Raw genomic sequence first — 17,853 nt, 5'->3', positions numbered from 1 at the left:
GCCTCGCCTCCCCGCCCCTCCCCCGCCTCTCCTGCCCTCTCTCCTGGAGCTCCACCCCAGAGGCCCTGAGCGCTGGTGACCCTGCCTCTTCTGCCCCCTCCCCTCCTTCTCCTGTCCCCCTCCCCTCTGTCCTTCTAGTGAGTCCCACAGCGGCCACCACGCCAAGAATCACTCGCTCCAACAGCATCCCCACCCACGAGGCGGCCTTCGAGCTGTACAGCGGCCCCCAAATGGGGAGCAGCCTGTCCCTGGCCGACAGACCCAAGGGGATGATTCGGTCAGGATCCTTCCGAGACCCCGCGGACGACGGTGAGACTCCATGCAGCGCGGTTCACGCTCACCCCAGCTCTGCTGGGCCTCACCAACCCCCCACCCCCTCCACGACCACACATGACACACAGGACATCCAGGCGGGCCATCTCCGCAATTCCTTCCCATCCCTTTGAAGGGCCTGGGGGCCCAGAAACCTCCGGTGGCACCGTCTGGCTTGGGGCTGGGGGAGGGAGGGATGGACGGACTGCGGATGGGCTCTGTGTGCCCTCAGCGTGCTGAGCCGCGGGCTCCCTCTCCAGCAGCCGTCGACCCTCCCCAGTGTCCCAAGTACCTGGGGACATACAGGGACACGATGGCAGCTCTTAGATTCTTATAAAGAACTAGGCATCTCATTCCTCTTCCAAGAGCGTGCCGAAGGTCAGCCTCAGGCAGGGTCCCGTGGTCGTCGTCGTGGTCTGGGGTCACGGTCAGCCTGGGGCCAGGCCTCTGGGAGACACACTCACACCAGAGGCAGTGCACACAGAGGAGCTTTAGGTCTGTTGGGGTGGGGCGGGGGGGCTGGGTGATCACGTGGGCGGTGCTTCACCCAGCGGTCCCCAGGCCCCGGCGCGGCCCGGCGTTGGGAAGAGGAGGCACAGGCAGGGCAGGGCCTGTTCTGAGCCGCTTGGACCGGGAGCTGCCCTTTCTGCAGCTAACAGACCTTCCCGGACGGGAAGAGAAGGTCGGCACCTGGGGGCCACACCCCCTTTCCGTCTCCGCTAACCCTGGCTCCCCCCACAGCCAGGCTGCCAGCCGGTGCAGACTGCGGGAGGAGGCGGCCTGCTCGGGCCCTGCTGCCTCAGACGCCTGCTCCAGGCTCTGTCTCTCCGTGTGCTCCAGACGCGCTCCAGAACCAGAGTCCATGCTCCCGCCCAGGGCCCTCCCCGGACCCTGCGCTCACTGTGTATTCTGCTTCTCTTCCAGTCCACGGCTCAGCGCTGTCCCTGGCCTCCAGCGCCTCCTCCACGTACTCCTCAGTAAGAGCATCACTCCCCGCCCCACTGCCACCAGAGCCTCCGCTGGGTGACCGTGCGGGGTGGGGGCACTGCTGTCTCGCGCCTGGGATCCAGGCGGGGGTGGGGAGGCGCCTAGAGCTTGGAGCCCTCGGCCGGTGGGCTCCTCCGTGGTCTTTCCGGCCTCATTGCCAATTCCTGAGCAGCTCTGGGGATTTTTGTTCCCCTCCTTTGAAAACTGGAGGATCCCCTTGTTGCAGAGCCGTCTGCGCTAAGGGAAGTGGGGCGTGCTTGTGGTAAGGTGACACGGGCCGGTCTGTAGGACTCCAGGACCTTAGCCACGTCCAGAATGCAGCCAGGACCGGCGAGCCCGGCACTGCGCTGGACGAAGGTGCTAACTTCACCCTGAGGTCCGTTCTGACCCTAAGTCTCTACCACTTCGAGCTGGTGGCAGAAAGGACCGGTCCTCAGATCAACCAGAGTGTCATTTACCAGCCTTCCTGGCAGTGACAAAGCTGGCCTGAGACATGTTTCATCTAAACCCGAGTAGAACGTCTGGGCCAGTCCTGCGACAAGCCGGGGCCAAGACAGTTTCAGCCTCTTCACGCTTCTGAGTCACGCTCTCCGTGCTCCCGGCCCTCCACGGGCCCGGGGCTCCTTCCCTCACAGTAACCGCCTCCCTTCTCTCTCTCTCCTTCTCTGCTCCCTTCAGGCTGAGGAGAGGATGCAATCTGAGGTAGGGTGCAAAGCCTTCGTCTGCTTGTTAACACCCCGCACTGCGTTCCCCTCCCAGACCTCATGCTTCTGCCACCGTGACTTTGTGTCTCTGTTCCCTTTGCAGCAAATCCGGAAGCTTCGTAGGGAACTGGAGTCATCGCAAGAGAAAGTGGCCACGCTGACGTCTCAGCTTTCCGCCAACGTGAGTGCCGGGAAGTCGGGGAGACCCGGGCAGTGGTTGGCCTGAGCTGGATAGGTTCAGCCGGAGGAGAGTTACTTACGAGGCGTCCCCTGGGCTTCGACACCACGGGGACAGAGAACTCAGGGATTGGCCTCCCCGTCTCTGAGTCTCAGTGTTTATACAGAACCATTTTTGTCCCCAGCCTAATCGATAGGTGTGGATGAGTTCATGGCCGCTGGTCTTTGAGCTCTCCAGAGATGGAAAAGAGGGTTCTCGGTGGTGCTTGTGGACGTGCGACAGGCCTACCGTGGGCCGTGGCCAGGATGGTACACATTCTGGTCATGGAGTCCTAGGAGCCCATCACTGCCCTGGGGACGGTCACAGCCTTGCTCACACCACATGACTGGGCGGGCGCCAAACTGGCTACGAGCGCGCTACCTCGTGACCACGATGCCGCTTACGCCCCAGCGCCATCCCCATGAGACCCCTCTTCTCCCAGATGCCCCTTCTCAGTCGTCTCCTGGGCGGCCGGCAGAGGGTGGGGACGCGAGCGGCGCTCTGTCCTCAGCCTGCCCACAGGACACTCCTTTAGAGTGAGCTTCCCCTTCCTGGGCCTGGGCTTGTGTGCCCGGTGGGTTGGGAGAGAGGAAGCCAGCCCCCCGACCAGGCTGCTTGTCCCCTGTGGCCAAGCTGCAAACAGAGAACATAGAGCCTTTCCCCCCGGAGCCGTAAACAACAGCTGAGCCGGATCCGCAGGAGTGTTCCAAGTGTCTGCACAAAGAAGGCACCGTGTCCCTGGCTTCCGCCGCGGTCTCTGGGTTTCTCTCCCCTCCTCCCTGGGGAGCCCAGCTGTCTGGCCCGGGGTCGTCCCTTGGAATCGGTAGAAGACGCCCCACCCGGCCCGTGCGTGTTCCCGACGCGTTTCAGCAACGATGCTCTCTGCACAGGGCAGCGGCTCGGTCCCCCCCGAGCCCGCCGTTCACACACTGCATGCGAACCAGTCTGTTTCGAGGTCAGATGGGGCACTTTTCCTACTTGTAGTGAACCCTAAGAATTGTGATAGGAGCAGGACCCCTCTCTTCTCTCCCTTGTGCCCCACCCACCAAGGCGGCGGCCCAGGTCAGGCCCTGCGCACCCCAGGAAATCCCTGTCTGGGAGATGCTGGGGAGGCCGGGAACATTAACGAGTCTGACTCACTCACACTGCAGGCTGTCAGCCTTCGCACTGGCAGAGCCAAAATATGAATCCAGAGGGTGATTTTTCTTAGAACAGGAAGTGCCCTTGGACTCAGAGAGAACAAGCCAAACACCCAGATGCGACAGGGTCTGAATTTTCGGTTCGGTCTTGCTGAGGCCGGAGCCGTGGCCGAGGCCTCGGGAGGCTCCACACCTCCCTGCGGGTCTCTGTTCCAGACCCGCTTTCGCCGGTTTCCCTGGAGCTTCCGAGCCGCCGGGGCCCAGGGCACAAGCCAGGCGGCCGACCCTCACAAATGTCAGCTCCTCTCCAGTCCCGCCACTGAGCCCTGAAGCGGCACAGGCACCCCACTGTGGCTGAGGGTTGGGGAGGTGCAGCGGAGCGAGGGGGAGGGAGCCCACCCAGATTCGGAAAGGCCCCGCCAGGAGAGGCCACGCAGCACGCCGAAGGCCGGGGCACCGCGGTCTCTCATGAGTGCGACACAGGCAGGGACATGGAGAAGTGAGCCAGAGCCCCAAAGCCCAGGAGACAGGAGGCGGTGCAGCACGTGGAAGGACACGCTCAGGGTCGTGACGGAGGCACCAAGGCGCCCAGGCCTTGATGATGTACAGCTCCAGAGGGCGGCAGAGGAGGCTCACGCAGGCCCCCAGGGGGCCCTTGCAGCATGGCCGGACGGGCAAGGCCTCCAGGCCTGTGTCAGGGCAGTGGGTGAAGATAGGGGACCCCAGGGGAGCGAGGCAGTAAGTGGGAGCACATCACAGGCATCCAGGAGCTCGGGGTGAAGCGCCTGCTCAGAACCCGCCTGTCACTTGCTGCTGCGGCCGCCGGCTCGCTGGCGACTTCTCCGTCCCCACGCGCTCCCCTTCGAGGTCCCGGCCTCGTTCCCTTCACCGTTCCTACACGTCCTGCCACATGCGGCCTCAGCCCCAATGTACCCAGCCTGCCTCCTCCCTGGAGGGGCCCGGTGACCCTGACCTGACACCTAGCATCCACGCCACGGACTGTGCCTGTGCCTCCTCGACCTGCAGCCCTGCAGAGCAAGCCCAGAGGGACCAGGCCCCAGCAGAGTGGAGGGACCACATGCCAGTTCCTGCTGGGCCCGTGGGGCCAGCCAGAGGGACAACGGGGTTAGACTGCGGTGATGGGCCACCCCGAGGCTGTACCCTCCCTTGGAGCACAGGGACAGTGGCCACCGGTGAATAATAGGTGCCAGCTCCCCCGTCTCCAGGAGCTTCCAAACCTCCCATGCCCTCCCTCAGGCTGTCTGTCCTTGCTCAGGTCCCCTCCAGAAAGCCATGCGATGGCGCCTTGTCTGCTCAGGAGGATCAGTGTTTAAAACTCACTGAGAGGTTCATGGGCCCCAGTTAGCTCTGACACAGAAGATGAGCTGACAGCCCCCCTCAGTCCTCGCCTCGCCCCAAGCCCTGGACGACTTAAGACCCTCGTGTGTGTTCCAGGCTAACCTGGTGGCGGCTTTCGAGCAGAGCTTGGTGAGCATGACGTCCCGCCTGCGGCACCTGGCCGAGACCGCAGAGGAGAAGGTGAGGCGGGGGCGGGACGGCCCTCCCCCTCCCTTTCTGTCACCCCGAGTTCTGAACCCGCCGCGTAAGACAACTGTCCCGTCTCCGCAGCCCTCTGTCACACGCATGGTAGAATGCCACTGCCTCGCCCACTGCTTGGCACGTAGTAGGGCTCCCAGACCCCACCAGTGACTGTTTTCATTTCTCTCTTAGGACACTGAGTTGCTGGATTTGCGAGAAACCATAGATTTTCTGAAGAAAAAGAACTCAGAGGCCCAGGCAGTCATCCAGGGGGCCCTCAGCGCCTCGGAAGCCACGCCCAAAGGTGGGTCCAGGAAGGGAGGGTGGACAGGCAGAGCATGGAGGCTTAGGCCAGAGACAGGATTCCGTGCGACACTGTAACGGTGGATACGTGTCACTGCACGTGTGTCCAAACCCCCAGAATGCACACCTCCAAGAGTGAGGCCGATCTGATGGCAGCTGCGACTCGGCGACAGTGCAGGTCCATCAGTTGGAACAAACGCGCCCTCTGGTGGGGATGTCGATGTCGAGTGAATTTTTGCTCCTCGGTTTTGCGGTGGTCCTAGAACTGTGTGTGCACGCACCTGTGCAGTCTGGTTCGTCCCTGTTCTCTGAGGCGGGACGCCACCCACTCTGCAGTGAGGCCCGGACCGCAGGCTAGTGCGCGGGGCTCAAAGGACAAGTTAGCCTCGGCGTCTCACAGCCACGCGTTCAGGCTTGGCTAGAGCAAGTCAGGACCAGCGTCTAACACCACAGAGACCCCAGCCGCGCCCTCGTCCTCGTCCTCATCCGGGGTCCGGTTTCTTTTCCAACGCGCTGCCAGTGACTCCCACCTGCCCGCAGCCCTCTCCCAGCCCACGGCCCAGCGCCGCTGCCTCCTCTGAGTGCAGACTGCGCTTCCTCCTTCGCCGAGACGGTGAACATCTGCAGAGGGCAGGCCCTGCCCGTCCCCACTGCAGCCGTCTGCCTTCCGCCCGTCCCTACGTACTCTCCCCATTTGTCGGAAGGAGCTGGCCCTTCTGGCCAAGAGCGACCCCTTATCTAATGCTTAGGGATGGTCCTTCCAGCAATTACGCCCCCCGCGCACACACACTCACACAGCGTCACACAGTCACACACACACGTACGCAGTCACACACCTACATGCTTTCACGCATGCAGACTCACGCAGTCGCACACGTACATCATCTGGATCTTGATTTCTCTCTGCTCATAGGGGATGCTGCTAAAGGCTCTTTCATCTTAAAGGAGCAGAAGGAGGTATCTGCCTGTGTCCTCCCCAATTATAATTCTTTCCTTTCCTTCAAGACTTACTGTCCCACCTTTCACACCTAACCGCACTATCATTCCACTCCTGTCCCCATCACCCTACCAAACTGCTTTCACCAAAGTCACCAGCGACCCCCATTCCCCAAACCTTACTTCCCATATTTAGTACTTACTTTACTTGACTCCTGTAAAATGAGATAACACTTAACCGGGAGTTTGCTGTTCTGAATCAGAGTGCATGTTAACATTCACCACGGTGCCGGAAAGTACACCTCCTACACACACACGCACACACGCACACACGTGCACGCACACACGCACACGCGTGCACACACACGCACACACGCACACAGGCAGAGGGAAGGGGAGCAGCACCCGAGACTCCCAAGGTCCGGCCCTGTTCACCCTACCAAACTGCTTTCACCAAAGTCACCAGCGACCCCCATTCCCCAAACCTTACTTCCCATATTTAGTACTTACTTTACTTGACTCCTGTAAAATGAGATAACACTTAACCGGGAGTTTGCTGTTCTGAATCAGAGTGCATGTTAACATTCACCACGGTGCCGGAAAGTACACCTCCTACACACACACGCACACACGCACACACGCGCACGCACACACGCACACGCGTGCACACACACACACACGCACACAGGCAGAGGGAAGGGGAGCAGCACCCAAGACTCCCAAGGTCCAGCCCTGTTAAGGTCCCCGCTCTGCACTGAGCTTTTCCCCAGCTTCTGAGTCGCTGTCCCTATCTCGGTCTCTTCTGCCAGCTGAGACCCCTGTTCTCCAGGGGACACTGTCCACACACTGACGAGACCGTCCACAGGAAGAGACATGCTTGCCAGTCATGTGTCCGATGAGGGTCTCGCGTCCAGAACATATTAAACACCCAACAGTAAAAAGACCAGTAACCCAATTTTACAAATAGGCCCAGGATTTCAATAGACATCTCTCCACGAAGGTACACACGTGGCCAAAAAGCACGTGAAAAGATGCTCTGTATCTCCTTAGCCATCCAGGAAATTCAAATGAAAACGCAAGGTGATCCCACTTCACGTGCAGTAGGATGGCTGCGGCAGAAAAGAGGGCAGTGGCTGGCGCCGACCAGGGTGTGGAGCAGCCGGGGCCCTCACATGTGGCTGGTGGGGACATAAGATGATGCAGCCTTTTTGAAAGCCAGTTGGCAGTTCCTTAGACAGCCAGACGCGGCGTTCCCGTGGGACCCGGGAACCCGTGCTGGGCGGGCGAGAGCCTGGTCGAGCCGAGTGCACTAGTTTGCGCTCAGTTGTTTCTCTTTCTAGACCGGGAGCTTCTTGAAATCATTTCTTACTTATTTTTTACCTTTGGCTTTTTTTTATGCCGAGACGTGATCGCCACTCAATAAATGTTTTTTGGAGAATGACCCAAACGATGATGACGTGGACTCAGGCTGTGGTCGGGCCCCCTCCCCACCCCTCACGCCTCTAACCCCCGTCTGTGCTCCCCCCCTGCTGCTTGTCCTCGGCCCCCAGAACTGCGGATCAAGAGACAGAACTCCTCAGATAGCATCTCGAGCCTCAACAGCATCACCAGCCATTCCAGCATCGGCAGCGGCAAGGACGCGGAGGCCAAGAAGAAGAAGAAGAAGAGCTGGGTGAGTAATGGCCGGTGGGGTCTGTGTGGCCGGACCCCCCAGAACTAGCAGAGATCCCGCCCCAGAGCACTCGGCCCCAGAGCGCTGTCCGCCAAGGCCGCCTCCGCCCTGCCCGTCCCTGCTGGTCCCGGGCCGCCCCTCCAGCCCACACCGCACCTGCTTCCCTCGGCCCCGCGCACGGGCCAGGGCACACAGGCTCCCCAGGAGGGAGCGCCCGCCCCAGCCCACTCCCCTCGCACCACGGGAAGAGGGTTTCACGACAGCGCCGCCCGCTGCGGAGGCACTAGTGGAGGTCTCCAGCTTGCTTCCAAAGAACCTTTGTGTCGCCTTTGGCCCAGAGGCAGTTGGGGTTTTATTCTTCCCAGATGACCTCCACTTTGGATGACCCTTCTGGAATTCTTCAGGCAGGTCTCAGACACTTAGTTCCCCCGCTGCCGGTGGGAAGGCGAGGACCCCCAGGCCGAGACTCCTCGCCCTCTGTTCCCTGTCCAGCAGGCCCGGCCCACGGCCCTTTGCAGAGCGCAGACAGGTCCCCGCCGTGTGAACTGAGTGATTAAGTGTTGCTTCTTTTTTTTTCCCTTCAAAATGCTGACTTCAAATCCCTATTTTTTTCCAGGTCTATGAGGTAAGAGACCCTGCTTCTGTCCCCCGCTTTCTCTGTCCCTCTGCTGTCCTTTTCCCATTTCCAGAGCAGCCCTTGCCCCTAAACAATGATTAGCCACTCATGAAACTAACCGTAAGGATCACCCAGGGTCCCTGACTTACTGCCCTGCATGGCCCGTCCACGCTGCACCCACGGGGACAGGAGTGTTCTGGTTGGGGCCAAGAGGGAACGGCAAACAAGGTCCCGGTGCATTTGTCCCTCCCATCCCCCACGTTAGAGACCAGCCTCTCACAGAGCGGTCGGACTCCAGGCAGTGGCTTTCTGGAAGACCGTTGCGACGGTCATGGTCTTGACTGCGCTTCCCAGAGGCCCGCTTACTGTGGGTCTCGCCTGCAGACTTAGCTCTAGACTACGACGAGCCAGAGACCAATGAGGAACACGGCCCAGTCCGGGGCACCCTCAGGTCTCCCGGAACCCCGAGGCCCTCTGGCCATTGTGGAGTTTCCAAGGCATTTTGCAGGGAGAGTATCGCCCAGGACAAACCGAGTGCGCCCAGAATTTCTGTTACAAACCAGATGTCTGGGTCCACTCGCCCCATGCCAGCATTGAGCCAGGTGCTGTGAAGGCTGTGGGGGATGGAGTCTATAGTCTACGCCATCGAAGGGGACAGAATGGCTGAGGGGACAGTCACAGTTATCAGATCGCTGACAACCATCCAGTGGTGCCAGGATGCTTAACGCAGTCAGTGAGCGCTCGAGGAGCTGGTAGTCTAAGAGCAGAGGGTGGGAAGCATCACACAGGAAGTAAAAGCTACACCGAGGCGGGATGGTGACAGGTGTGTGCTGGGACCTTCCTGCGTGTCCACCGCTGATAAGCGGGAGTGGTGGAGACGACCCTGCCAGCTGGAGCGCTGCCTGGGGGGCGGAGGACAGAGTGGGGTCGAGGTGCCTGGGAGGTGTTTAAGCCCGACGCCTCAGGTTAGCTCCCCCCACGCGCCCCAGTAGGCCACCGGGGTGCCCTCTGCAAAGCAGCGCCGTCACTGCTTTCCCCTTGCATGTCCGTGTGGGGAGGCCCGGCGTGGCCCTCACTCACGTCGGGCTTGGTCCATCCTGTCCTGGACTCATTCGACACCACACAACTCCTACCGTGTCCCCGCAGCTCTGCTTTGGGAACACCGGCCTATGCGGACCTTCTCCGTGAGGGCCTTGTGGCCTGAGAGGGCATCCACTCCAGGCCGACCGGTCACTGGGTCTCTGTGTGCAGAGCGCACACACACGCACATGTACACAGACACGTGCACACGTGCACACATGCACACACGAGGCTGGACATGGAGAACTAGGGGCCTGAGTCCTGGTCCCAAGCCCTCTTTTCATCGTGCAGTCCCAAGCCAGCCCCCTGGCCTTTGTGGCCTCAGTACCCATCTCTGCGGGGCACTCCGCGTCCACTACTTCTGAGCCTTGAGTGCTCACGTGTGATGTCTCCTGCCCTCACCCCCAGCCCCACTGAGGCCAGATTTGTCATCTTTGTCCAACCCGGTAGAGACCCCAGCACGGCCTACCCCTCAGCTCCGCCTGTCACGGAGCAGCATCACTGTGCTCCAGGAGAGACACTTAGAGTCCCGTCAGATCGGCCCTTCCGTTCCCTTCTCACTGTCCCAAAGGTCTAGTCTGCTCTCATTGCCTACAGCCTTCGACCCCTCCCTCCCTCTGTCTGCCGCTGCCACTCGTCTGTCCCTGTGCGGTGTGCATGCTCTATGGACGCATGCGAGTGGGTGTGGGACGGGGCCCTGGTCTGCATCTCCGGCTCACGCCCCTGACACCCAGGCTCATCACCCCGAGACCAAGCAGGCTATGGTCAGGTCACAGCACCCCAGGTACTCTGAGGGGGTGCTGGGGAAAGTCCCTCGTTGTCCCTTGCTCAGGACCTTTGAACAGCAGTGGTGGAAAGCCCAGTGCCTGGCTGTTTTAACCGTTCTGTGAGGTGCTGAGCACAAGAGACATGAAAAGAAACTCGATGCCACTCCCTGCTGCTCCCCCCAGAATCGCGTGTCAGGTCCCGGGTAACGGGAGCGGGCTGCGCCCCCATGCACCCTGCTCAGAGCTGGTTCCTGCAGGAGGCCCCCAGCGAGCCCGGCTCTGGACTGGCAGCCCAGGCTGCTGCGACCTCTGCCCTTTGCCCCCTGGGGCTTCTCTCCGTCCCTCCTGGGCACAGTTCCCCCAAGGGGGAGAGAAGGCCCAAGAGTTGCCGTGGCCTACAGCAGAAGCAGGCCAGGGTGCCCCACGCTGTCGCAGCCCTAACTTCTAGGCCACTCTCCTGTTCACCTTCCCTGTGTCACGTGCAGCCCTGAAAAGGGAGGCAGAGTCCCCACCCCCGATGGCCGACCACGCGCTGTCCCCCCATGCCTGACGCCCCCTGGTCTGCTCTATTCTAGCTCCGAAGCTCTTTCAACAAGGCCTTCAGCATCAAGAAGGGGCCCAAGTCCGCGTCCTCCTACTCCGACATCGAGGAGATTGCCACCCCCGACTCCTCGGCCCCCTCGTCCCCCAAGCTGCAGCATGGTGCCACGGAGACGGCTTCGCCTGCCATCAAGTCCTCCAGCTTGGCCTCTGTGGGCGTCGACGCCACCGAGTAAGCGCTCCCCCACTGCCCACCCCCCACCCGGCGCCCAGGTGAACTGCTGGCTGGAGTTGGCTGTCAGCACCTCCGACCCTGGACACACAGCGCCCCGCACACAGACCTGTCCGTGGCCTCCGGGACCACCGGAAGGGCCTTCGCTGTCCCTCCTGGTGCCTGGGGGCAGGGGGACCCGAGGTTGCAGCCAGTCTCTGTCCCCCAAGGGACGAGCTCCGCACGTTGCTGGCTTGACTGCTGCTTTCTCCCAGGATCCCTGCTCACGTGGCTCCCCACCCCCGGCTGTTCGCGGCTGGCGAGGAGGAGGAGCCGGAGAGGAAGGAGGTGTCGGAGCTGCGCTCCGAGCTCTGGGAGAAGGAGATGAAGCTGACGGACATCCGCCTGGAGGCCCTCAACTCCGCCCACCAGCTGGACCAGCTGCGGGAGACCATGCACAACATGCAGGTTGGTGTCCGGCGGGGCGGGCTGCGGCTGCGGCCCCGTCGGCCGCCCCATGACCCCGTCTGTTCCACACAGCTGGAGGTCGATCTGCTGAAAGCAGAGAACGACCGGCTGAAGGTCGCCCCCGGCCCCTCGTCCGGCCCCGCCCCAGGGCAGGTCCCGGGGCCCGCTGCCCTGCCGTCCCCTCGCCGCTCGCTGGGCCTCGCTCTCGCCCACTGCTCCAGCCCGAGCCTCACGGACACAGGTACCTGTCTGGGGGAGGGGCCTGTCAGGACAGGAGAGCAGGGTCCGGCCCACGGCCACACGTTCCCCGTGCTCTGGTGGCGTCTTCCTTGGCCAGGGAGGTGACAGCGCCTAAGCCAAGCAGATGCCGGTGTCACGGGACAAAGTGTCATTATGGTCCTGGACCTTAGCGATCTTTCCGTTTGGGGCTGCGTCTCTTCTCCGTGGCAAGAACCGCTTAGATGGGACAGTGGGGTGGGGGGCTTAGGAGCACCTGCGGGTGTCCCTAAGGCTCAGTCGCCCTCGCTGCCCGCAGACCTGTCGCCCATGGACGGCATCAGCACCTGCGGCCCCAAGGAGGAGGCCACGCTCCGGGTGGTGGTGAGGATGTCGCCCCAGCGCGTCATCAGAGGGGTGAGGACTCCGGGAGGGCTGCCGACACTGTCACCCTCACTCAGGACACCCCGCCCTGAGTACCCCCAGAGCCAGAGTCCTCAGCTCCTGGAGTTTGTAGGGTCTCCCTCTCCTTGGCGTCATCGGCCCAGAGGCTCACATGCTTCTCCCTCGGCCTCACAGGACTTGAAGCAGCAGGAGTTCTTCCTGGGATGCAGCAAGGTCAGTGGACAAGTTGACTGGAAGATGCTGGATGAAGCTGTGTTCCAGGTGTTCAAGGTAAGGAACACGTGTTCCCACAAAGGCTGCTCTTCCTCCTGGGGATACAGGGCCATCCAGACCCTGGGGTCTGGGGCACCTCTGATCCCCACGGAGAAATGCCAAGTGCCTTGTCCATCTGCTTCTGTTCCCTCCCGTGTGCTTTTGCTGTGGCTTCTGCATCTGTGTGTTCACCTTCTCGGTGGTCCTCAGCATCTTCCTCTCCCATCCTCCCCCGTCAGGACTACATTTCTAAGATGGACCCAGCCTCGACCCTGGGACTGAGCACCGAGTCCATCCACGGCTACAGCATCAGCCACGTGAAGCGCGTGTTGGACTCAGAGCCCCCGGAGCTGCCTCCCTGCCGCCGTGGAGTCAACAACATATCGGTCTCCCTCAAAGGTCGGTCTTTGTCGCTCACGGTACAGTGGTTTGGGATGAAGGGAAGGGGAGGATCGTCAGCGGGCTCCCACGTGTGCATTCCACGGCAATTATGGAAGCTACACCGACTGGGATGGAAAATACTGTTTTAAATGTTACGTTGTTGCTAACGTGCACTGTGTGGTTAGGCCTAGGATTGCAACGTGTACAGGCTTTTTCCCTTGTCTTTATTTCCTAAACAATACACGGCAACAACTACCTACAGAGCGTTTACAGTGTAGCAGGTGTAAGTAACTAGAGGCGATTTCAAGGATAGGGGATGGTGTGCAGGGGTTACGTGCAGGTGCTCCGCCATTTATGTAAAGGGCGTGGGCACTCTCAGAATTCTGTATCAGGGGTCCAGGATCCAATCCCCCGCGGACACCAGAGGATGACTGTAGTGTGAGATATGAAAAGATAAGACCCAGTACTGACTTTCGTTCCCAGGGACATTGCTGTTCACAGGGAAAGTTCTGCCCAGTCCACCCATGCACCTGTAGCTCACAGCCTGTCCCTAAAAATAAGAGCCACACGGCCAACACTGGGGTCAGGGGTTTCTGTGGAACCTGGGGCGAGAGGCTGAGTTCCTGGCTGAAGTGGGAAGGGCCTCGGGACCCCCTGCCACCCTTGGGGCCCTGTCGAGACCTGTGCTCTCTGGGGCTGGGGTTCAGGTCTCAAGCAGAAGTGCATCGACAGCCTGGTGTTCGAGACGCTGATCCCCAAGCCCATGATGCAGCACTACATCAGCCTCCTGCTCAAGCACCGGCGTCTCGTCCTCTCGGGCCCCAGCGGCACGGGCAAGACCTACCTGACCAACCGGCTGGCCGAGTACCTGGTCGAGCGCTCCGGCCGCGAGGTCACCGAGGGCATCGTCAGCACCTTCAACATGCACCAGCAGTCTTGCAAGGTGGCTGCGTCCCGAGACCCTGCCAGCGCTTTCTCAGGCCTCGGCCTCCCCAGACCTTGCCAGGCCCTTCCTGCCCCTCCTTCCCCCGCCACGGCCTCCCAGCCCTTCTTCTCCCACCTCTCCCGTGGCCTCCCACACCTCCTTCCCGGTCTTTGCCCCAGACCTTGGCCCTTCCTTCTCAGCTCCCGGGCCGTCGCGCCCCTTCCCGTCCAGCTGACCACCGTCCGAGCCACGTGTTCCTCGTCCCGCCTCACTCTGCCACCCCTGCCACCGTCCCTGCTCATTTGTCTCCTCTCCGCCTTTCTCGTCAGCTTTACTCCCTGACTTTGGGCTTTCCGAGAAGCACTCGGAACTGTGCCACATGCGCGGTCCCCTGCCGGGTCTCGCTGTCCCTGAGCACCCCTTACACTTCGGGGTTGGTTTAAATCCTGGCTCTTCCGTCGGGAGCCCCTGCTGAGAGGGATGCTTTAGAGCCCGGGGACCCTGCCTCTCAGTGCGGGCCATCTGCCTCCACGGTCGGTGTTGGCGCGCACCCATCAGGCACGCGTCCATCGGACCTGGCACAGCCCCCCACCAAGGCCCAGGCCCCTGAGCACCTTTTGTTTCAGGACCTGCAGCTGTACCTCTCCAACCTGGCCCACCAAATAGACCGCGGCACGGGGACTGGGGACGTCCCCCTGGTGGTCCTGCTGGACGACCTGAGCGAAGCAGGCTCCATCAGCGAGCTGGTCAATGGGGCCCTCACCTGCAAGTACCACAAATGGTAAGCTGGACGCAGGACCGTCCCCTGGGAAGAAGGGGGCCCGGCCCAGCCCAGCCCATCCCACCGGGCGCGTGGCAGGAAACAAGTGTTAAAGCGAGGCTACGTGCATCGTCCCCTCTGTTCCCACAGCCCCTACATCATAGGCACCACCAATCAGCCTGTGAAGATGACACCCAATCACGGCTTGCACTTGAGCTTCAGGTGAGAACTGTGGCCCTGGGTGCACCTTCCCACCTGTCCGAGAGTCTGTAAGCCAAGTCTGGCCAGAGGGCAGTAGGTTGCAGAAGGCCAGCCGGCCAGCCAGAGCCTTCTGGGCTGAGGAGAGAGAGTTGTTGGCCATGTCGGTTACGTGGTAGAGAAGGACCTTGGGGAAGAGGAGGGGGCAGCAGAACTGAGATGCAGCTGTAACTTGGCCTCTCAGCCGGGTCAGTGAGGGCAACTGGTTGTCTGAAGAGGGTCACTGGTTTGCCAATCAGCTCAGCCGGCCCCGGGCTGCTGCCCCAAGCTCAGCTGACCCCACCGTGACTTGAGAGGCAACCCAGCGGGCTTCGTGGGAGGTCGGCAGGAGGAGGGCGAAGCCTGGCAGCGTCCCCATTGCCCGTCCGACCCCACTTCCTGTCCCTGGGCAGGATGCTGACCTTCTCCAACAACGTGGAGCCGGCCAACGGCTTCCTGGCTCGCTACCTGCGGAGGAAGCTGGTGGAGTCGGACAGTGATGCCAACGCGAACCGGGAAGACCTGCTGCGGGTGCTGGAGTGGGTGCCCAAGCTGTGGTACCACCTGCACACCTTCCTGGAGAAGCACAGCACCTCGGACTTCCTCATCGGTACCATGCTCAGCCCCCGCCCGCCGTGCCCCCCGCGGGGTCCCCTCCTTCCTGGGGTCCTCTGCATGCAGAAAGGTCGCAGACTTAGAGCCACGTTGCGCCTTAGCCAGCTCCCAACGCCGTTAGCGCCACGATGTGGCCGCCCTGTCACGTCAGCCTTCGGGAAGCTACTCCCTCCCTCGCTTGTCCCCGCAGTCAGTGAGAGAGCACTGGAAAGTGCCGGGGTCAGAGCATCCCACACTCCCTCCCCCTCTGCACCCGGAACACGCACTTGCGTGACTGCCACCAAGCCGTCGGGCCCACGGTCTGGAGCGGTCTCGGGTCCCTGCACACCAGGCTCCCTTGACCCTTGGCCGGCAGAGCCCTGTGCCCGGTGCCAGGGAGTCCAAGGGGCAGGTCCCGGGCCGCTGATGGTGTGACGCTCCCACAGGGCCCTGCTTCTTCCTGTCCTGCCCGGTTGGCATTGAGGACTCACGGACCTGGTTCATCGACCTGTGGAACAGCTCCATCATCCCCTACCTGCAGGAAGGGGCCCGGGACGGGGTCAAGGTGAGCCCTGCCGTCCGACTGCCCAGCCCCCGGTCCCTAGCCGGGCTGTTCGCCGGGCAAAACAGAAGCCCGCCCTTGGTGCCGACACGGCCCCCGGGATGGGCTCAGGCCTTCTGCATGGGCGCGTTAGGCCCGGGGAGGCGAGGCTGCTTTTCAGCCTCCAGTCACCACTTGGGAACAGCTACAGGACCACTGCCTCTGTGGCCACGTCCCCAGCCAAACTCAGACCCCCACTCTAGGGACCAGAGAGTGAAGTGAAGCCTGGTTATGGCCTTAGCCACCGCCAAGAAAACGCTGCCTTGGCCCAGTTACCCAGCCTCTTAACACCCCTCGTGTGTGACAAGGACACGAGGACTTCCTCCCAGAGCACCGGGCCGTTTTCGAGACACATGGAATGTGTGACAAGAGTTTTGAAAATTAGAATAAGAACATTGTGCAAAAGGAAGATGTCATTTTTTTAAAAAACCTTCTCAGTCTTGTCACCAGTAAATTAGCGCGTAGTGGTCCCCGGAGTCCATGCTGGCACTCGTGACCATGTGCCCGCTGGACCCCCGGTCACGTGTTATCCGTAAAAGTAACGTGTCGCCGTGACAGCGATCTCCTGATGAGATGCCGGGACTCGTCATTTCATTTACACAGATACCGTCTGTTTTCCACAAAGTCAAAACAATTTTTAAGGTATAATTACTAAGGAGGGAGAATTTCCTACTCGAAAAGTAAAATAGTGGGGTCACAAGATCTGTACTTGTTAGGTTTTAACACACGATGCTTTCACCAGTCTTCGCCAGCTTGTGTCCTGCTGCGAAGGTCCTGGACACTCCGCTGCAATTAGAGCCTCAGGTTCGCCTCTGAGGGAGCTCAGAGCCGGAGCCTGCACTACCGAGCCTCTGCTCCTGGGTCTTCTCCCGCCACCCCGTTCTCCTCCTCTCCAGGCCCACGGACAGAAAGCTGCTTGGGAGGACCCAGTGGAGTGGGTCCGGGACACTCTTCCCTGGCCGTCAGCCCAGCAGGACCAGTCAAAGCTGTGCCACCTGCCCCCGCCCACCGTGGGCCCTCACAGCATGGCCTCGCCTCCCGAGGACAGGACAGTCAAAGACTGCACCCCAAGTTCTCTGGACTCAGACCCTCTGGTGAGTGGGAACCAATCTAATTAGAGAGCGAGTGTGTTGCAGAACTTAGCGCTGCGTGTGTCCCCTCACGGGGAGGCTGGAGTATCGGGGAGGTTGGGAGCAGGACGAGCCCGGGAGGGGCCCCGATGGTCAGGGTCCTGGCTCGTACACGCCGTGTGCCTGCGACCTGGTGAAGCCAAGTAAGAACGTGTGCCCGCAAGATGCTGGCGCAAGCCCCCGGGTCCTGGGGGAGACCAGACAGGTAGGGTGGCAAGGCTCGGTGGCGTTCCCCCACTGCCGCCTGCCCTCTGCTGGTGTCCTGACGACGGCTTCAGTTCCCCAGATTTCGTACTCTGTAGAAAGCAGGCTGAGACGGGCGACAAAGGGAAATACCAGCAATTTTTGTAACCAGAGAGAATGGACACCTGTATTAAACTTCCTCAAACTCATCCAGACAGAAGAGTGTGCGAAGGTTAGGAAAAGGCCTTTGAGTAGAGGAAATGCGATTGGCCAATAAAAACATCAAAAGGTCCCTAACCTCTCCAGTAATTGAGGGAGTACACATTGCGACAAGAGATACTGTTTCACACCAGCCCAAATAGTGTGTGGAAGCCCAGACTGTCACACACGCTGGCGGGAGTGTTGCGGGCACATCCATGTCACAGGACGAGTCAGTAGATGATGTCAGACGCTAACGTGTCCAAACCCTGTGACCTTAAAGTTTGACGTGTCAGGTAGGAAATTCTTCCACTTTAGTCATAATACATTTTTATTTAAGTTTTGACTTTGTTGAAAACAGAAGTTATCTGTGTTAAAAATGCTCGTAAGGTGGAAGCCTGTTAAAAATCATGTAAATCAGGTGGAAGGCGGACGGAATAGAGAATCAACCAGCGTAGCTGAAATGGGGGTCACAGCACC

At 60.9% G+C, this 17,853-nt stretch overlaps 1 protein-coding gene across 8 annotated transcripts in view; it reads left to right on the top strand.

The window, feature by feature from the left end:
* Positions 1-17,853, top strand: part of LOC102890196 (neuron navigator 1) — a 62,972-nt gene that overhangs the window by 41,384 nt on the left and 3,735 nt on the right. For 3 of the 8 annotated variants that reach the window (XM_025044556.1, XM_025044549.1, XM_025044547.1), the window contains 20 exons: positions 139-309; positions 1,237-1,289; positions 1,978-2,001; positions 2,107-2,184; positions 4,815-4,898; positions 5,091-5,202; positions 7,688-7,809; positions 8,426-8,434; positions 10,848-11,044; positions 11,299-11,491; positions 11,564-11,732; positions 12,027-12,124; positions 12,287-12,382; positions 12,604-12,763; positions 13,453-13,688; positions 14,297-14,451; positions 14,581-14,652; positions 15,081-15,277; positions 15,708-15,826; positions 16,759-16,956. In XM_025044556.1, the coding sequence (XP_024900324.1) occupies positions 139-309; positions 1,237-1,289; positions 1,978-2,001; positions 2,107-2,184; positions 4,815-4,898; positions 5,091-5,202; positions 7,688-7,809; positions 8,426-8,434; positions 10,848-11,044; positions 11,299-11,491; positions 11,564-11,732; positions 12,027-12,124; positions 12,287-12,382; positions 12,604-12,763; positions 13,453-13,688; positions 14,297-14,451; positions 14,581-14,652; positions 15,081-15,277; positions 15,708-15,826; positions 16,759-16,956 (2,543 nt within the window). The remainder of the gene's footprint in view (positions 1-138; positions 310-1,236; positions 1,290-1,977; positions 2,002-2,106; positions 2,185-4,814; positions 4,899-5,090; positions 5,203-7,687; positions 7,810-8,425; positions 8,435-10,847; positions 11,045-11,298; positions 11,492-11,563; positions 11,733-12,026; positions 12,125-12,286; positions 12,383-12,603; positions 12,764-13,452; positions 13,689-14,296; positions 14,452-14,580; positions 14,653-15,080; positions 15,278-15,707; positions 15,827-16,758; positions 16,957-17,853) is intronic. The other 5 variants (XM_006904423.3, XM_025044552.1, XM_025044557.1 and 2 more) reach the window with 4 other exon arrangements.

Source organism: Pteropus alecto, unplaced genomic scaffold (assembly GCF_000325575.1).
Source record: "Pteropus alecto unplaced genomic scaffold, ASM32557v1 scaffold90, whole genome shotgun sequence".
Classification (NCBI taxonomy): domain Eukaryota; kingdom Metazoa; phylum Chordata; class Mammalia; order Chiroptera; family Pteropodidae; genus Pteropus; species Pteropus alecto.
Note: the sequence above shows the minus strand (reverse complement) of the source record. Positions and strands in the feature narration are given on the sequence as shown.